The 16,629-nt window shown below is 43.9% G+C and overlaps 1 protein-coding gene across 1 annotated transcript in view; it reads left to right on the top strand.

Annotated features, from left to right (window-relative positions):
• The window catches only part of TSPAN14 (tetraspanin 14), a 42,627-nt gene that overhangs the window by 6,850 nt on the left and 19,148 nt on the right, over window positions 1-16,629 (top strand). Inside the window, exon 2 of the mRNA XM_028729226.2 lies at window positions 11,247-11,344. Coding sequence (XP_028585059.1) covers window positions 11,264-11,344 — 81 coding nt within the window. The 5' untranslated portion in view covers window positions 11,247-11,263. The remainder of the gene's footprint in view (window positions 1-11,246; window positions 11,345-16,629) is intronic.

Genomic DNA, 16,629 nt, shown 5'->3' with positions numbered 1-16,629 from the left:
TGAACCAGAGCAGCACACGGAAACGCCGTTTACCTTCCCGCCGGAGCGGTACCTATTTATCTACTTGCACTTTGACGTGCTTTCGAACTGCTAGGTTGGCAGGAGCAGGGACCAAGCAACGGGAGCTCACCCTGTCGCGGGGATTCGAACCGCTGACCTTCTGATCAGCAAGTCATAGGCTTTGTGGTTTAACCCACAGCGCCACACAGGACCTTAACTCGCCCCATTTCCCCAGACGCCCCCAAAAGGAGTCCTCAAGCTACACCACCCCCAGAGGTGATATAGTGGATCTCCTGTTTGCTGCAGTGGAAGGAGAAAGAAAGGCGGAATTGATAGCTCAGCCATGGCTTTCATCTCCCCACCCACCAAACAACAAAAAAATAATTGCTGTGGCTGTGGTGTTTAAATCCTTAAACAAATTCAAACTATACTTGAAAATATTTTTATTGGAATACTGGTCAATATTTCAAATGACATATAATAGTAGTAGTAGTAGTAGTAGTAGTAGTAGTAGTAGTAGTAGTAGTACAGTAATAATAATAATAATGGTAATAATAATAAAAATAAGAATTTGTAGTAGTAGTAGTATTACCCCACCCTTTTCTTTAACATGACTTTTTATATGATTTACATATAAAATAGAGAATTGCTAAAAACACAGTAACGCACATTTCTCTTACATTGTTTAGATTTTAAGACAAAAGAAAAAGAAAAGCTCTTAAAGCTATCAGTGTATTCATTTTCACATGCATGAAGAACTGCACATGTAAATATCGTATCTGCTTCCTGGGGATAGTTAAGTACAGCTTGGCTTTCAGCTTTGACTAGTCACCATTCCAGTTGCCCAGTTTATTTGTACTGTGTTCACCCACCATGTTACTAATTAATTTTACGAAACAACGCATTTCTAAAAGTGGAAAAGTTAACACCAGCCGCTGCTGGTTGCAAGCAGCACTTTCCAGATTTCTGGCAGAAGAAATGTGCTTTTACTGGTTTCTGTAACTATAGTGCCATTGTCCACCTCTCTTTAGCTTACAAAAGGACCACTTGTGCTCGTTTTTTTGCATCAGGACAGACAAGAGGCCGAAGATGGTTGGTAGCAGACTTGGAGTCAGCTGCTGTTCAGGTTTCTGTGTCTGGCGCATGAGACTGGAATATTCTCCCCTTCCTTGAGTAGACCCTGTTGCCTGACTCTTTGCTTTTCCGTAAAATCAGCCCTCCGTCCTTCCTTTGCTCCCAGTTGATCGTGAGCAGAAATGTTGCGCCTGTCAAGCCAGAACTGGAATGAGAAAATTTCTTCTGTCTTCGACGGCTGCAGCAGGTTTAACCAGTGATGTCCTTTGGCTCTAACAAACTGCTTGAGGTTGCTTCGTGGTGGAACTGGTCCTGTCTTCCCATCTGCCCTTTGAAAAACGCCTGAGCAGGGCAAACGTAAATAAGAAAGCATCTTAGTTTATGTGCTTGGTGCTAGGGGATCCTGAACTTTAGCCTTCTCTCTGGTAGCATCAATGACTGATTGCCTTGCCGCAGCAATGCTCCTAGCTATAATCCCAAGCATTCTCTGGGCATTCTACTCAGTACAATAGAGTTCAGACAGGTCACGGCTGAGACATAGGCGAATGAAAGGAACCTCTGGGGGGGAAATGCACAATGGGAAAAAAGGTTCCCAGCTAGCCTGACTTTCAACTGCTGCTCCTGTTGGTCACATGATGGACAACGTGATGTAATGGGTGGAGGGTTGGATTTGGAACAGGCAGACCTGGGTTCAAACCTTTGTTTTGACCTTGAAGCTCTCTGGGAGGTCCAGGGGCAATTCACTATTCCTCAGCCTAATCTCTCTTACAGCTAATTGTGAGAAAGAATAGCACAGTCCCCAACCTCCTTGGAGAAAGTATGTAAAAGTGATGGATAAATTAGAGTACAGTGGTACCTCAGGTTTAAGTATTTAATTCGTTCCGGAGGTCCGTTCTGAACCTGAACCTGTTCTTAACCTGAGGTACCACTTTAGCTAATGGGGCCTCCTGCTGCCGCCGCGCCGCCGGAGCACGATTTCTGTTCTCATCCTGAAGCAAAGTTCTTAACCTGAAGCACTATTTCTGGGTTAGCAGAGTCTGTAACCTGAAGCGTATGTAACCTGAAGCATATGTAACCTGAGGTAGCACTGTAGTAGTGTGTGTATCTGTTTTTGGTTTTCATTACTGGAAACTGCCCCCAGGGTATAGGTTTTTTAAATAAAGAATTTCAGAATTGGAAGGGACTCTGAGGGTCATCTAGCCAACCCTCTGCAATTCAGGAATCTTGACACATGGTCCCCATCCAATTTGAAGCCATCCCAGACCCTGCTTAGCTTTGCAAACGTGACAGCAGCTTTTGAGTGCTGCACCACCAGAAGCCATTTAGGATCAAAAAACACACAGATGGTTTGTTGCAGTGGAATCTCTTATGGGATGCTTTTGCATGAACATAGAATTGTAGAGTTGGAAGGGAACCTAAGGGTCATCTAGTCCAACCCCCTGTTGGGGAAGACTGGTTTAAGAGTCAGGACTGGTCTGACTATGCAGAAAGCTGAGCTGCTTCAGGCAGCAGATTTGGGGCATCTTTCAGAACTGGGAGATTATTTTTTTACTCGTACAAAAACCAAACGAAAGTGAGCTGATGCCCCACCACACTATCGCAGCTGTTCTGCTTTGTTCCTCTTCGTCTTCTTCCTTCTCTCCAACTCAAAACTAAATATGAGGTGTGGACTTCTCTGGGCTGCCTCTCCTTCCACATCAGTTGGAGGGGAGCCAAGGTGTGCGCTCGTGGCTATTGGGCATGGAAGGGTGATGGTGCAGGATGTCTTCTGGGCGGCTCTGTCTGCTCACCTGCAAGACTGTATGGCTGATGAGGAACAGCTCTCATAGCAACAACACATGGACGAGGTAGGGCTCAGGGGACCAATCCTGGTTTTGCAAGGTGGGGGTGGGGACACAGGAAAAAAGTGTGTGTTGTGGGGATATGCAGGGTGTAAGTACCACTGAGTTCAGCAGGACTTACTGGCAGGTAAGCATGCATAGGACTGTGGCTTTATGAAGTAGAAAGAAGGAAGGGTTAGATGAAGATGCAAATATGATTTTTGGTCATTCCAGTGTGTGTGGGGGGAGGTGCTTTTAAGCAGCAAAATGTCTTGCCACAGCCACAGCATTAAACCCTATGATGTGCTAACGGTGTGAAGTGGGTGTTAAAACTCATAATGAGATTTTTGCAGGTCTGCATAGTAACATCTAGGCCCTTAGCAACGTGGCCAATATCATTCTAGGCCACTGAAACGTGTCAGAATCAAACCTCCCTTTCCGCCACATCTGTTCTCCCAGGCTTAGTTTCGCTTCCTCTCTCAACAGGTGTGGCATCTCCTGGTTAAGCCAGAGGCTGCTTTATTTATGCCTCAGATGAGTGGCTGCATCTTTGAAGATTTGAAGGGTTTTTTTGTTTTGTTCTGAGCACATTCTTGCCGTGTCATTTCGGGGGTAACTTTTGTAAGGTCTTTCAAAGGGCTCCCAAGAGCTGCCAAACAATTCATTATTATTTTTTAGATGAGGCCTGCGACACAAAAGCATTTTGAGAGAAGTTGTCTACATTCTCAGTGAAGGAGTCATCTCACAATGGGTGAAACTTTCTCATGACCCCCATCCTAGTTGAGAGAAAAAGAGAGAGAGAGTCTGTGTGCTTGTTGGAAAGCCTTTTTTTCTAAATAACACAGTGAAGAACAGTAACTTTTCATACATCTTTTCTGCATTTTTGGCTGAAAATTGCAGTATGCACGTTGTCACTGCTCTTCAGTTCCGATGTAGGTTCCTACACACTATTGAAGTTTCTCTAAAGTGTGCCTTGTTTTCTGAGACTAGCTCAGATGTAAGTTGGAATAAAGGCATCTAGAAACCCTAAGCTGCTTCGCTGGCCAGTAAATTACTTCCAATCTTTGTCAGTCATATGCAAAGCAGGGTCTTTTATAGGCATTTTTATTATTATTAATGAAGCTTTAGAGGTGGCTGGGGAGTGAATTCTTGAGAAACATAGTGTGATCCATCTGGAGGGAAAGGGAGAAACTGCCACACTGAGAAAATATGGGCTTGGTAAGAAAGAAGTGTCCCTTTTATGAATGTCACCCACCCATGCAACTAGACCAGCGTGCGAGTTGGAATTGGCATTTGGAATGTACATTCATGGAACAAATAGACGAAACAAATGGTTGCTTTTGAAACGCTACTAAACGCCACCAGCATGCATGGTAATATGCAAACAATAATGAGTTATGTGCATGCAAAGTAAGTCTTTATTCAAAAGGACGCTGAATAGTCTGTTGGTTTCTGGAAATCTGGAATGTAGCTGGGGAAGCACGACACAAACAAGCTAAAGGTTGGAGGGTGATTACAGATCCCCCCTTTTTTCTTTTTTACCAAATTGCCAAACTACAGTGTGCATTCCACCACATGGTAAGTTGTTCACCCGCATTACACTGCCAAGTGGTGATGGTGGTTGTTTTAAAAAAACAGTGAGATGTTAATGTCCTGACAATTGGGAAGATTTGCTCGTTTCCTGCCTAAATGAATACACTTCATCCACTCCCCAGCCCCTAGCCAAAATGCTTAGAACAAATTTCCAACAAGTTTTCTTTCTTTCTTTCTTTCTTTCTTTCTTTCTTTCTTTCTTTCTTTCTTTCTTTCTTTTGTAAACTCTAGCTCATGGGTAGGCAAACTAAGGCCCGGGGGGCCAAATGTGGCCCAATCGCCTTCTAAATCCGGCCCATGGACGGTCCGGGAATCTGTGTGTTTTTACATGAGTAGAATGTGTGCTTTTATTTAAAATGCATCTCTGGGTTATTTGTGGGGCATAGAAATTCATTCATTCCCCACCCCCCATAATAGTCTGCCCCCCCCAAGGTCTGAGGGACAGTGGACTGGCCCCCTGCTGAAAAAGTTTGCTGACCCCTGTGAGTCAAGCTGCTTTTGAAAAGGGGCGAATGTGAACAGAGAAGTGGTTTAGAGGGGTTGCTTAAGCATTTCCTGGCAAGCTTAGTTTTCAACTTCAAATGGTGCCCCACCCCTCCAACTATTTGTCCTCCTTCCAGGATCTAAACTCTTGTAGTCTCCCAAACATGTGTCTGGAGCCTCTTGGGTTGTGTTAGGAAGCAGCTTGGGGAGCAAAATTTGGGGAGGCCAAACAGCAAATGGATTTTCAGCACCCCCATCACTTCTCCCCTCAAATCTGCCATGCCCAAAGCTGCTTTTGTTTGCAAAAAGTTGTAGGTAGTGCTTTGTAAGTTAGCACATGTGTGTACAATTTTTTGTGCAAACAAATGTATCTCTTAGTTCAGGAAGGCAGGAGTGGAGGATGGTGAGAAACATCACTGATTTCCGAAGTCCTCCTGTTAGGAATACAGATTCACGTTAGTGTAAGTGGTTTAACTGTTTGGGATCCAACAAGGAAGTTTGGGTTGGTTCAGGATATGAAAAGCCCTAAGGGGGGTGTGTGTCAGGAAAAAGGCCATACCAGGCAAGCAAGACAAAGCATGTTGAAAGGGTCTGATTGTAGGAAGAAGGCACAGCAAGTAGAATAAGAAAGTTAACAGGCATACAGAAGGCAAGGCTAAGCTAGAGTGGCCTGGAAGTTAGCTGCTATAACCTGCTAAGCAGCCTCTTCCATATACTTGGGCCTCACAAGAATACTCAAATAATCACAGCTCCACTTGCTTTTCAATCCATTGAAACGGGGCAAAGGAGCCTAAATGGTTCGCCAACTCCCAGAAAAGCTTATCTTAACTCAGTAATCCTTTGGAGCAGGGTTCATGGCATCCATGAAAGCTTTGCAGCAAGGCCAGTGTGCAGATGCCCCAGACTCTGAGATTTCAGTTGTGGTTTTTTGTTTTGTTTTTAAAGTACGTTTCTGGCCCTCCTAGGGGGAAAAAAGACATTATGGGGCAAAATGTGCTGTTAACTTCTAATCTAAACAAATTCTGTGAAATGAGGGTGGTGTGACTGACTGCCTTGTACATTTTTACTGGTAATAAGAATTGCTCCTTGTTACTAGACAGTAACAGCACCAGTGTCTGTCTGTGTGAAATCTCCATAACTAGGACCAGCAAGACCCAACTGATTTCCCATGGTAATCATAAGGTCGTCGGGGGTGGTTGTCTCTCTAATGTTGTGTTATGCAATCTCCCCATGGCAGCCATTTTGGTTATGCCACATACCTTGAACTCCGCCATCTTGTGACTGGTGCTCCCGGCACTCCCTAAAAAGTAAAATTGTGCCCACTAGTCCAAAAAAGGTTGGCAACCCCTGCTTTTGAGTGCGCTTTCCGCACTTGGTATCTGATTCCTTCTGACCCTGTGCTTTTGTAAAGCAGTTCCTCAGTAGGGGAGGTACTGGAGTGTCCGAGTTACAGGAAGACTGTATTCTTCAACTGTGTCCTGCAAATCTCTCAGAAAAAGGAACTGCCTTGGGGCAAGAAAAGTTGCACTTTACATTTTACACAAGCCTACATAGGGTATAGATTTGGATTCTTTTAAAAGCAGGATTTAGAGCCCATAATTATTGTTGTTATTGTTTTGGCTGACATGCAGCTTGCCCAGAGTTTGCCTGTTTTTAATGTTAGCTTCCTTTTCTGCCTTTGTGGGTTGGGCGCTGGGGGGAGAATGTTGGAACACGACATAGGTCCTGTTTGAAATACGGGTTTGGTAAACATAGTGTACGTGTCGGGTACAGCGGACAAGTCATGCGTCACATTTTCTGCGATTTTGCTAAAGTGTGCATTTTTTGTTCTTCAGAATAAATCCGTTAAACCGTTCAAGATACCAAAAAAGAAATGGGGGGGACGGGACATAAATTACGTCCTTGTAAAGCCCGAGCAGCTGAACATTATGATGTGATGTTCCTCACATGTAGTTCTTGTCCCACCTTCTCCAATTCTTTTTCCTCCTTGCACACATTTTACCTTCCAAAGGTCTTCCAACACATCTCCTACCTTAGAGATTGTGAAAAAGTGGCCCATTCATGGCCAGATAGTTAATCTGCTAGAAGAATCCTTAACTGTTTTTACTCTATAACTTTTGAACTCCCTTCTATAGGATGGGAATTAAAACGGAAAGAAAAGGATTTGTCCGAGGCTAGATATTGAGTCTATGGCTGACCAGTGCTATGTCCAGAAGGACTCTTGTGCCATAGATAGTTGTGTGGAAGGGAGCGTTTTGGCAGGTGCCAAACAGTATGAAAGGCAGTATTGCTTAAGGGTTCTGCTTTTAAAATATGAATACAGTGGTACCTCAGGTTAAGTACTTAATTCGTTCCGGAGGTCCGTTCTTAACCTGAAACTGTTCTTAACCTGAAGCACCACTTTAGCTAATGGGGCCTCCTGCTGCCGCCGCGCCGCCTGAGCACAATTTCTGTTCTCATCCTGAAGCAAAGTTCTTAACCCAAGGTACTATTTCTGGGTTAGCATAGTCAGTAACCTGAAGCGTATGTAACCTGAAGCGTCTGTAGCCCAAGGTACCACTGTACAGCAAATCCTTCACGCAAATCCTTCACAACTAAGTAACCACAATTGACATCTGTTCAACTGAGATCTGAGAGATTTATCATCCAGTCTGATATGTATGCTTTCCAATTTCCTAAGAGTAGAATCTGAGGGCTAAATGGGGGGTCATAGGCAATAGGTGGCAAGGACTCCGTGTTTGAAATTAGCCAGATGCCAGGCGCATTTTGCACCTGGCTTTCGACCACTTGCGACCAAGTGAAGATGCCTTGGTGCCAGGCTGGCGCCTGACATCTCCACCATCTGGAGGTGTGTGCCAGGGCATCATTGGATCTGGACTGTTTTCACACAATATTACCACATCCTATAGAATTCTGTGGGTTTATATTTTATCTGTACAAATGGAATGAATTTCAGGAACCAAAATGCTTTTTCTGTGCTACCTAAGCAGGAGCGGTGAACATGGTTATAGTTAATTGTTGTAGCTTGTCTTCACTTACCGCACCCCCACTTCCCTGCTCACAGTTCTGAAGAATATCCCTATGTTATGAATGGTCCGTCACCATTAAGAAAAAGAGATATGAATAGGCCAATTTGTCCTTGGATCAAGTAACCTTTCTTCTTTAAGTTTTCAAAGTTCTGAACCTAGCTCAAGGTTGTCATCTAAACTAGCCAGATGTTTAACTGATAATCAACCACAGTCCATCATTTGAAAAATAAGACTTTGGAGCCCTTTCGCTCCCAAATGGCAACTAGACATAGACTGCAACTTTGGTTTAAGGAGCCATTTGGCACCTAGCTTATATATCTGAGTTTCTAAGGACTCTAAGGACTCGTTTAGAGATGGTGGAGGAAAGTGGAAGAGTAAAAGAACTGCAGGGGTCAGGGAGTTTCAGAATGGGGAGAAACACGACTGCCTTGCTGGCTATTCTCCAGTCAGCAGTAGCCAAGCAAATGTGCCCTCAGCAGATAAGGTCAGATGTCTCATTGCCCTTCTGTGAGACAGAAGGGAGAATGAAGGGCTACAGGGAACAATTCCTTTCTCCATGAACCACAACTCTGTTGTCCTCTGTGGTATCTGATCATGTGTCAGTTTCTATCCAGCACAAAAATGGCCTACTCCCTTTCTGGAAATCAATTTCCACTTGGTTTGGAAACAGAACTTTACTGCATGTATGACTTTTACAGATAAAGTGGTACCTCTGGTTACGAACTTAATTCGTTCTGGAGGTCCGTTCTTAACCTGAAACCGTTTTAACCTGAGGTACAACTTTAGCTAATGGGGCCTCCCGCTGCCACGCCAGCCCATGATTTCTATTCTCATCCTGAGGTAAAGTTCTTAACCTGAGGTACTACTTGTGGGTTAGTGGAGTCTGTAACCCGAAGTGTTTGTAACCCAAGGTGTTTGTAACCTGAGGTACCACTGTACACAAAATGAAGAAGGCTGGGGTGGTTGTGGTAGACGTTTTCTTCTTCTTTTTGTGGGCAGGGAACTCTGATGGGAAGCTCTACTGCCTGGATTAATGCTGCTCACAGCAGGCTGGAAAAACCCCCCAGCTTTGTAAAAGCAGTTGTATAAAACCTACCTGAAACCTTAATTAACAAAATCAGACATTTGAGGCGAGTGGCTGATAGCACAGATGCCTTCAGAGAACATAGCAATCCATCACTCGAGTGTTGTTTCCATTTGGCAGCCAAGGGCATTTCTAGAATATGTAGAAGGTTTGTTCTGATTTTGGCCTGGCTTTTGTTGCTTCAGCAGTTGAGAAACTAAGGGCAGGGGATAATTTCTGTTTATTAACCCCGGTGGAGAAATTCTCGGTCACCTAATGAGCTAGGATTCATTCCATTTACATTTAAACTAGGCTGATGGAGAAGACTTTGTTTATGGTCCTCCAGTGTCCATCACTGGACACAAGAAACCGGAAAAGAACACAGTAGCGGGGGAAATTGCAGTTGTTTGAATTTATTGCAGAAACCAAATTTCTTGCAGAAACCTTTGTTGGCGGAACGGTTGCTGACAATGTGAATGGGGCAGCAGGGAAACTTGGTAGCACCTGATGGATAAGTAGGAAGGGGCTGTGTGTGTGTCCTCTGAATGCAAGATGGATTCTAGAAGGAATGGGAGGAATTAACTGGTGTGGATCTGATAGAAAGAAAGCACATAAAGCCTGAATTTTTGAAGGTTAGAGCTAGTGTGATGGTTTCAGAGAGTCGGACAAGGACTAGGGAGATATAGGGTTGAAGCCTCACTGGGTGAAGGGACAATTCATTATCTCTTGGCCCAACCTATCTTGCTGTGAGGATAAAATGCAGGAGCGGAGGAACCATATATGCCACCTTTTGGTGGTAACTTTTAAAATGGTGGTAGAATACCAGGTTCCACACCAAGGATGTTGATCAATTCAGGGCTGTTCAAATGATTAGTTTCGTGTTGATGTTCAGAGAATCTGTAATGAGCAGAGAATATCGGAACACATTTTCGCACCGTCTTAATACCATTCCTCTTGTCTTTTGCCATTATCCTTCTCTGCTGTTGCTGAAAGTGTCAACTCTGCCTACCTCATTCAGGGCAGAGGAAAGGAAGACTTGTCTCTGGTTTTGAGGCTCTCACTGCTGATCTGTTCAGCGTTACAGTTGCAGTACTGTAAACAAATCTGAGTCTGGAGTGGGTTGGAGAGGCTGTGCTAGCCGTTTGTCTTTTTACATGATGAAAACTATGAGGCAGTTGGCTGACTAATCTGCAAACTTTGAAGAGAGTTGAAAGTCTTTTCCTTGACTATTTTTACAGCCTGGAAGCTACAGCGTTTTGAGTTTAGTGAAGAAAGTTAGTTAAGCTGTGTTATTTGAGACAGAGCCAAGGCCGTGCAGGATAGTTATTTGCAGGCGTGGAAAGGAGAACATGATTCTCAGGGCTGGTTCACAAATGCATGCTCATCATTTGTCGAATACAGTATTGGGTTGTTTTTGCACGTCTTTGTCTACAGGTGTATTGTGATACTTGTTTATACCTGAATGAAACCTTTTGGGGATCATTGAGCTGAAGTCAAGGTTCATTGCAGTATTTTATATTATATTATATTATATTATATTTTTTTATTTTTTATTTTATGTTATGTTATTTTTTTCTTTTCTTTTCTTTTCTTTTGAGATGGGAAATAAGCAATGAGACAGAAAGCCAGAGCTTGCTCTTGCTCTCCAAGCTTTGCTTCGCTGGAGAGGCGCTGCACAGTTTTCCCTCTCTGCGCAGCGCCCCTTCAGTGAAGCGGGAGGAGAAATAGAGGGGGCTCCGTTTCTCCTGCCGCTTCGCTGAAGGGGTGCTGAACAGAGAGGGGGAGATTTTTTTTCGCCTTGTTCTTGCCCTCCTATGGTCCGGTGCGTCCTATAGAGCGAAAAATACGGTACCTTCCTGCCGGAGCAGTACCTTTTAATCTACTTGCACTTTTGGGTGTGCCTTCGAACTGCTAGGTGGGCAGGAGCTGGGACCGAACACCGGGCGCTCACCCCGGTATGGGGATTCAAACTACCGGCCTTCTGATCGGCAAGCCCAAGAGGCTCAGTGGTTATATTAGCTCACACAAAAAGATTACATGCCCAAATGCCATGTGAGTCAATATGGAATCACGCTACTTAACCAATGATTATGGACTATTGGCGTGGCTTGGGTATGTTGAATGCCACTGCATTTCTCCTCCTTACTGATCTTTCTTTTCTTTTCTTTTTCTGGTTCTACGTAGTCACAGCTCTATAAAAGATGCACTATTACCGGTATTCTTCTGCTGAAGTCAGCTGTTGGTACAAATACCTGCTTTTTAGCTACAACATAATCTTCTGGGTAAGTATCCAGTCTTCTTTTTTTCTATTTTTGTAGAGAAGGGTCATCTTGCCAAATCTGCCATGTTTTGAATGCTCAGGTGCTGTGTACCTCAGATTGGACAGATTTTATGTTGACATCAAATGCGTTGACCATGGGATGGAGCAAGATATAACAAACTGAGAAATAGCATATGGGTGATGTCAGCTGTCTTATCCCTTCAAGCCTTAGTTTTTTGGATTTTTAGAACCTGATAGCTGGTGTTGCAACTTTGTTGAAGTCTAACAAATCCAAATGTAGCCATGGAGGTTTCCCCCACCATTTACTCTCCAGATTTGGAAACATTTCACTTGTTTGGTTTTTATATTGAGCTGTTGTTTTTAAAACACCGGGGAAGAGACAGAACAGCAGCAAAATAGCAACCTGGAGTAACCAGAAAGAGAGACCCCTCTTGCTCACACATGCTGTATAGAGCAGCACTGTGATGCCATTTGAACAGTGGCTCTCTTAACAATGTATAAATGTGGGTAACTTGAAATCTTTCAGTTTCTTGGTTCCTCCTTCAAAAAAGGTCACCCCGTAAACCTTTGTTCGTTATGAACATCTTGCTGTCTGCCAGGAACATCATCTTGTCTGCACTGATATATTTCTGTTCCCTTGAAGCTTGAACCCTAACAGAGTTTGGTTGGGAGCTTCTAACCCACTTGGTAGACGTTGACCAGCTACTAACACATTCCCTAGACTGATTCTGGCATGTTGATCCTAAAGAAATGAGGGCTAGAAGCTCCTATCCAGCCTCTGGGCACAAGGAAATGTTGTTTGAAAGCTTCTCAGTGCAGTTAAGGTGATTCTACCACAACAACATAACCACTGTCTTCATAGAGGTTGGCATGATATGGTTAAATTGGCCTCCAAACTTACCTTTTGGAGTGGCACAGTCTTCTTTTTCTCCCTCCCTCCACCACCAAAGGGATTTGATTTAATTTTTTATTTCATTTCACTTACGAAAAGCTTCCCAATGAAAGTGGGTAACTATAAAAGCAGCAGCAATGCAAACACAGTTTTTAGCCATGTACGGGGCTTGCCATGAGCTTGAAAACCACTCTGATTTTGCAGTCCCAAACAGGCAGCCAAGCCAGGGAATTTTATCAACTAATGGCCAGTCACAAGCTGCACAGATCTGACTTAAGAAGTCCAGCTTTCTACTCTCTGCAAATATCACTTTGAGCAAAGCCCAGCCAAGTACAACTTCGTGAACGTATTCTGGTTTTTTTTTTACCATTTCATTTTCTGAGCACAGCAAGACTTGGTCCTGTGGACTTTAACTTGATTCCTATAACAGTTCAACTGTTTATGGCATTGTAACCAGTTCTTTGATCCATTAAAGGATATCTTTTCTGTTGCCCTTTAACCGTACAATAATGGAATCCGGAAGCCCAGCTTCCTAGTAACTACCTTTTGTTTACCAACAGAAACAAGTAACACTGCAACAAATCTTCCGAACAAAGGCTGTTTAAGCCTCTGCAAGTATGTGCGTGTAATATAAATGTGGGAAAAGTCCACTGCCGAGAGTAGAGTTTTTCTTCTGTTTGAGGGATTTGGGGCGAGGAGGGGGGTTGGGGTGGAGATTCCAATTTGGGGGGAAAGATGAAGTTTTCTCCCCCCCCCCCAATCCTGCTCTTTAAATGAAGTCTGAAGCTGCCTCCACCATCCATGCAGTTGTATCTATGCCTCAACAACCCCTATATGTAGCCAAAATCACATGGTTGATTCCCAGATTTTTATATGGGGAATTAGCCCCATAATGTCGGGGAAGATGGGGAAGTCTTGTGTCTATCAGCTAGAGCAGGGGTCAGCAAACTTACCGCGCCTCGGGCCGGTGTCTCCAGCGCCGATTGCGCGGTGGGCCAGAGGGCGGAGGAGCGCATACCCATACGTGTGTGCACACCATATTTCCGGTGCACTTCCAGGTCAGAGGAGCACCGGAAATAGCTTATGTGCATGGGCCTCCTACGAACCGGATGTGCACCGGAAATAATGCTTACGCATGCGCACAAGCTATTTCCGGTGCTCCTCTGACCCGGAAGTGGGCAGCCGCGCAGCGCCAGTAAGCGCGGGCAGCAGGAGTCACTGTGGGCCGGATAAACGAGGCCCACGGGCCTTAGTTTGGGGACCCCTGAGCTAGAGGGAAAGTTGATGGGTTACAGGGGTTGTTTTCGCTGTAGGGGGAAGCAACAAGCTTTAAGGAAATATTGTAAGGGGTGCTCTTTTTGCAGTTTGTCTTCTCTTGTATATTGTTTACTACGAAGCTTGATGACTAAGCTCTTTAGCAATGAAACGTCTGATTGCCGAAACAACATCTGAGCACTGAACTACGGGTATATCACAAGTGGACTGGTATATCACAAGTATTTACTGCGTTTTCAATTCAAGATAAAAATCTATTTTGGAAAGAGAAGAAATGAGCACTGAACCACTGGATCTATTTATTACAAGCGAACTCTTTTTTTTTTTTTTTTACTGTGTTTTCGATTGTTTAAGATTCAACCTATTTGGGGGAAAAACTACTTTTGCCATGTTTAAGGATGTAAATGATTTTCAGCAGAACCTGTTTAGGAAATTAGCTTCCAGTCATTAAGAGAAGAGAAATTTTAGGGAGTGCATTAATGTGTAAACCAGCCTATATAACAGGAGTGGCAAATCATCATCATCAGTGTTTTTTTCAAAAAAAAAAAAAGTTTGTGGGTATTCTCATTTTGACTCAAGAAAATCACCATTTTATAGTTCAAATCAGGAAAAATAAATACAATAAATGGATAAAAGTACAAAGATTCACAAAATGTTTAGGAGAATGCGTACTCCTGCGTCCCTCCAGAAAAAGCACTGATTATTATTATTATTATTAACCTGAGGACTGTATACACCCTGGGGTGTATATGCCACCCGCAGTTTCTCTCTCACAAACACCCAAACATGTGTGTATACACAAACTTCCCTCACTGCCCAGCTCTGTGTCTATGGTCCCCCTCCCATTTTTCTGACACCATCAAAATTGGAGAAGATTTACAGAGGGGGAGAGGGGGGCAGAAGAATGGCTTGATGGGCTGGATCGGGCCCCTGGGCTGGGAGTTAGCCACTACTGTTTGAGAAATAAGAATGAGAACAAAAAGATTCTGTGAAGTGCACACCCACCCACACTGAAAGCTCAGCCCTCTGGCTAGTGTTTTTATATCAGATTTGAAAATCTGTGAGCTGAGCTGTTTGTGTGAGTTAAAAGAGTTTCCTCTCTGTGTGAGTTCCCCTCACCTTCCTTTGCTACTTACTCATCAGCCTTTGTGAAGTTCTAATGCATGCATTCACCAGGAGATGGGGTCTCCTGGCTTAATGCAAACAGATGCGTTTTGTGTTTACTTTCCCTTTTTCCCTTTCATCCTTATCAAAGATACCACACTTGTCAGCCATTTCCTGCTGTTCTTCTGGTTTTTAGGTTGCGATAAAGCGAGGTAGCATCGTCCGCAGAGACCGTGGATAGTTCTGGCTTTCAGAAAGGTCTAGGACACAGTTGCATCAATTGTCCTTTGTGAAAAATAATAATAATAATCAAAGGTCTGGAAAGGAAAATAAAAAATCCTAAAGCAGGCTAGGAAATTAACTTTTGCTTTAAAAAGTCCATGTCACAATGCATGTGGTGTTTTTTTGAGGTGTTATGTAGGGCATGTTGAATTTTCCAGCTTTCAGATTCCAAAAATGAGGAGCGCTAAAAAGGGTTGTAACATAACTTGGGAATTGAAGATATATTTGGGTTAAATCAATATAACTTAGTATTGCCTGGGAAGTAAAATGTTTGTAAAATTGTGTAGAAAAAAATGATTTTCAAGTACTTGTGTTTATATTTTATAGTATTACTAATTTTATTTAGCATTACCTGACATTTTCAGAAGGTAAAAATTCCCCGAAAGCAGTTTATGTGCTTCTTCATTAAAAACAGACTTAGCAAGGTAAATGTTGTCCAGTCACAAAAGTAATTAAAGACCCCCTCACTGAAGAAATTGCAAAAAATTGAGTCCAGGGGTCAGCAAACTTTTTCAGCAGGGGGCCGGTCTACTGTCCCTCAGACCTTGTGGGGGACCGGACTATATTTTGGAAAAAAAAATATGAACGAATTCTTATGCCCCACAAATAACCCAGAGATGCATTTTAAATAAAATGACATATTCTACTCAAGTAAAAACACCAGGCAGGCCCCACAAATAACCCAGAGATGCATTTTAAATAAAAGGACACATTCTACTCATGTAAAAACACACTGATTCCCGGATCATCTGCAGGCCAGATTTAGAAAGTGATTGGGCCGGATCCGGCCCCCGGGCCTTAGTTTGCCTACCCATGGTTTAACCCCTAAAATAACTCGCCCCACAGGATAGTTGGCTGGTTTAATCTAAAGAGAACTGACAGAACACCCCTGGAAAATGTAACTGGATTGGATACAGAGGCTTGCATATGCTTTTTGTCAAGTTTGGGAGGTTGAAGGGGTTGGTGTTCGGCTGAACTCTCACAAAAGGCCTGTTGGTTATCTGTGGACAGAGGAGATCTGAAGATGCTGCAATGGTGGGGTCTGGGGGCTGCACTCCTTTTTTTTTTTTTTTGGTGTGTGTTTTGGGTGTGCATATTGTGCTTGGTGCAGGATCCATGTCAGCGAGGGCCAGGTAGTGTTCGAAAATTTGGCGGGGGGCGGAGATGGGGCACAACATTTTATTTCATTGCAGCAAAATTCCAGAGTGCAGCACTTCACTTTCTCCAAGAGAAGTGGATGGCTGCTTTTCATTCTGATGCGGCAAAGTGGGTGGGAACTGTCCATGTGGACAGTGTAGATGATGGGACCAAGTCCTCAGGACCTCCGTCATTGCCGATCAAGCTTTCTCCTGACTGGTTAGTCTCTTGGGTTTGTGTGTTTGCCACAAAATTATAGAAAAGTAATCCGCTTTTAAGGGACCCAGGTGGCGCTGTGGGTTAAACCACAGAGCCTAGGACTTGCCGATCAGAAGGTCGGCGGTTCGAATCCCTGTGACGGGGTGAGCTCCCATTGCTCGGTCCCAGCTCCTGCCAACCTAGCAGTTCGAAAGCACGTCAAAGTGCAAGTAGATAAATAGGAACCGCTCTGGCGGGAAGGTAAACGGTGTTTCCGTGTGCTGCTCTGGTTCGCCAGAAGCGGCTTAGTCATGCTGGCCACATGATCTGGAAGCTGTCTGCAGACAAACACCGGCTCCCTCGGCCCATAGAGCGAGATGAGCGCCGCAACCCCAGAG

This window comes from Podarcis muralis, chromosome 6 (assembly GCF_964188315.1).
Source record: "Podarcis muralis chromosome 6, rPodMur119.hap1.1, whole genome shotgun sequence".
NCBI classification, from domain to species: domain Eukaryota; kingdom Metazoa; phylum Chordata; class Lepidosauria; order Squamata; family Lacertidae; genus Podarcis; species Podarcis muralis.
Note: the sequence above shows the minus strand (reverse complement) of the source record. Positions and strands in the feature narration are given on the sequence as shown.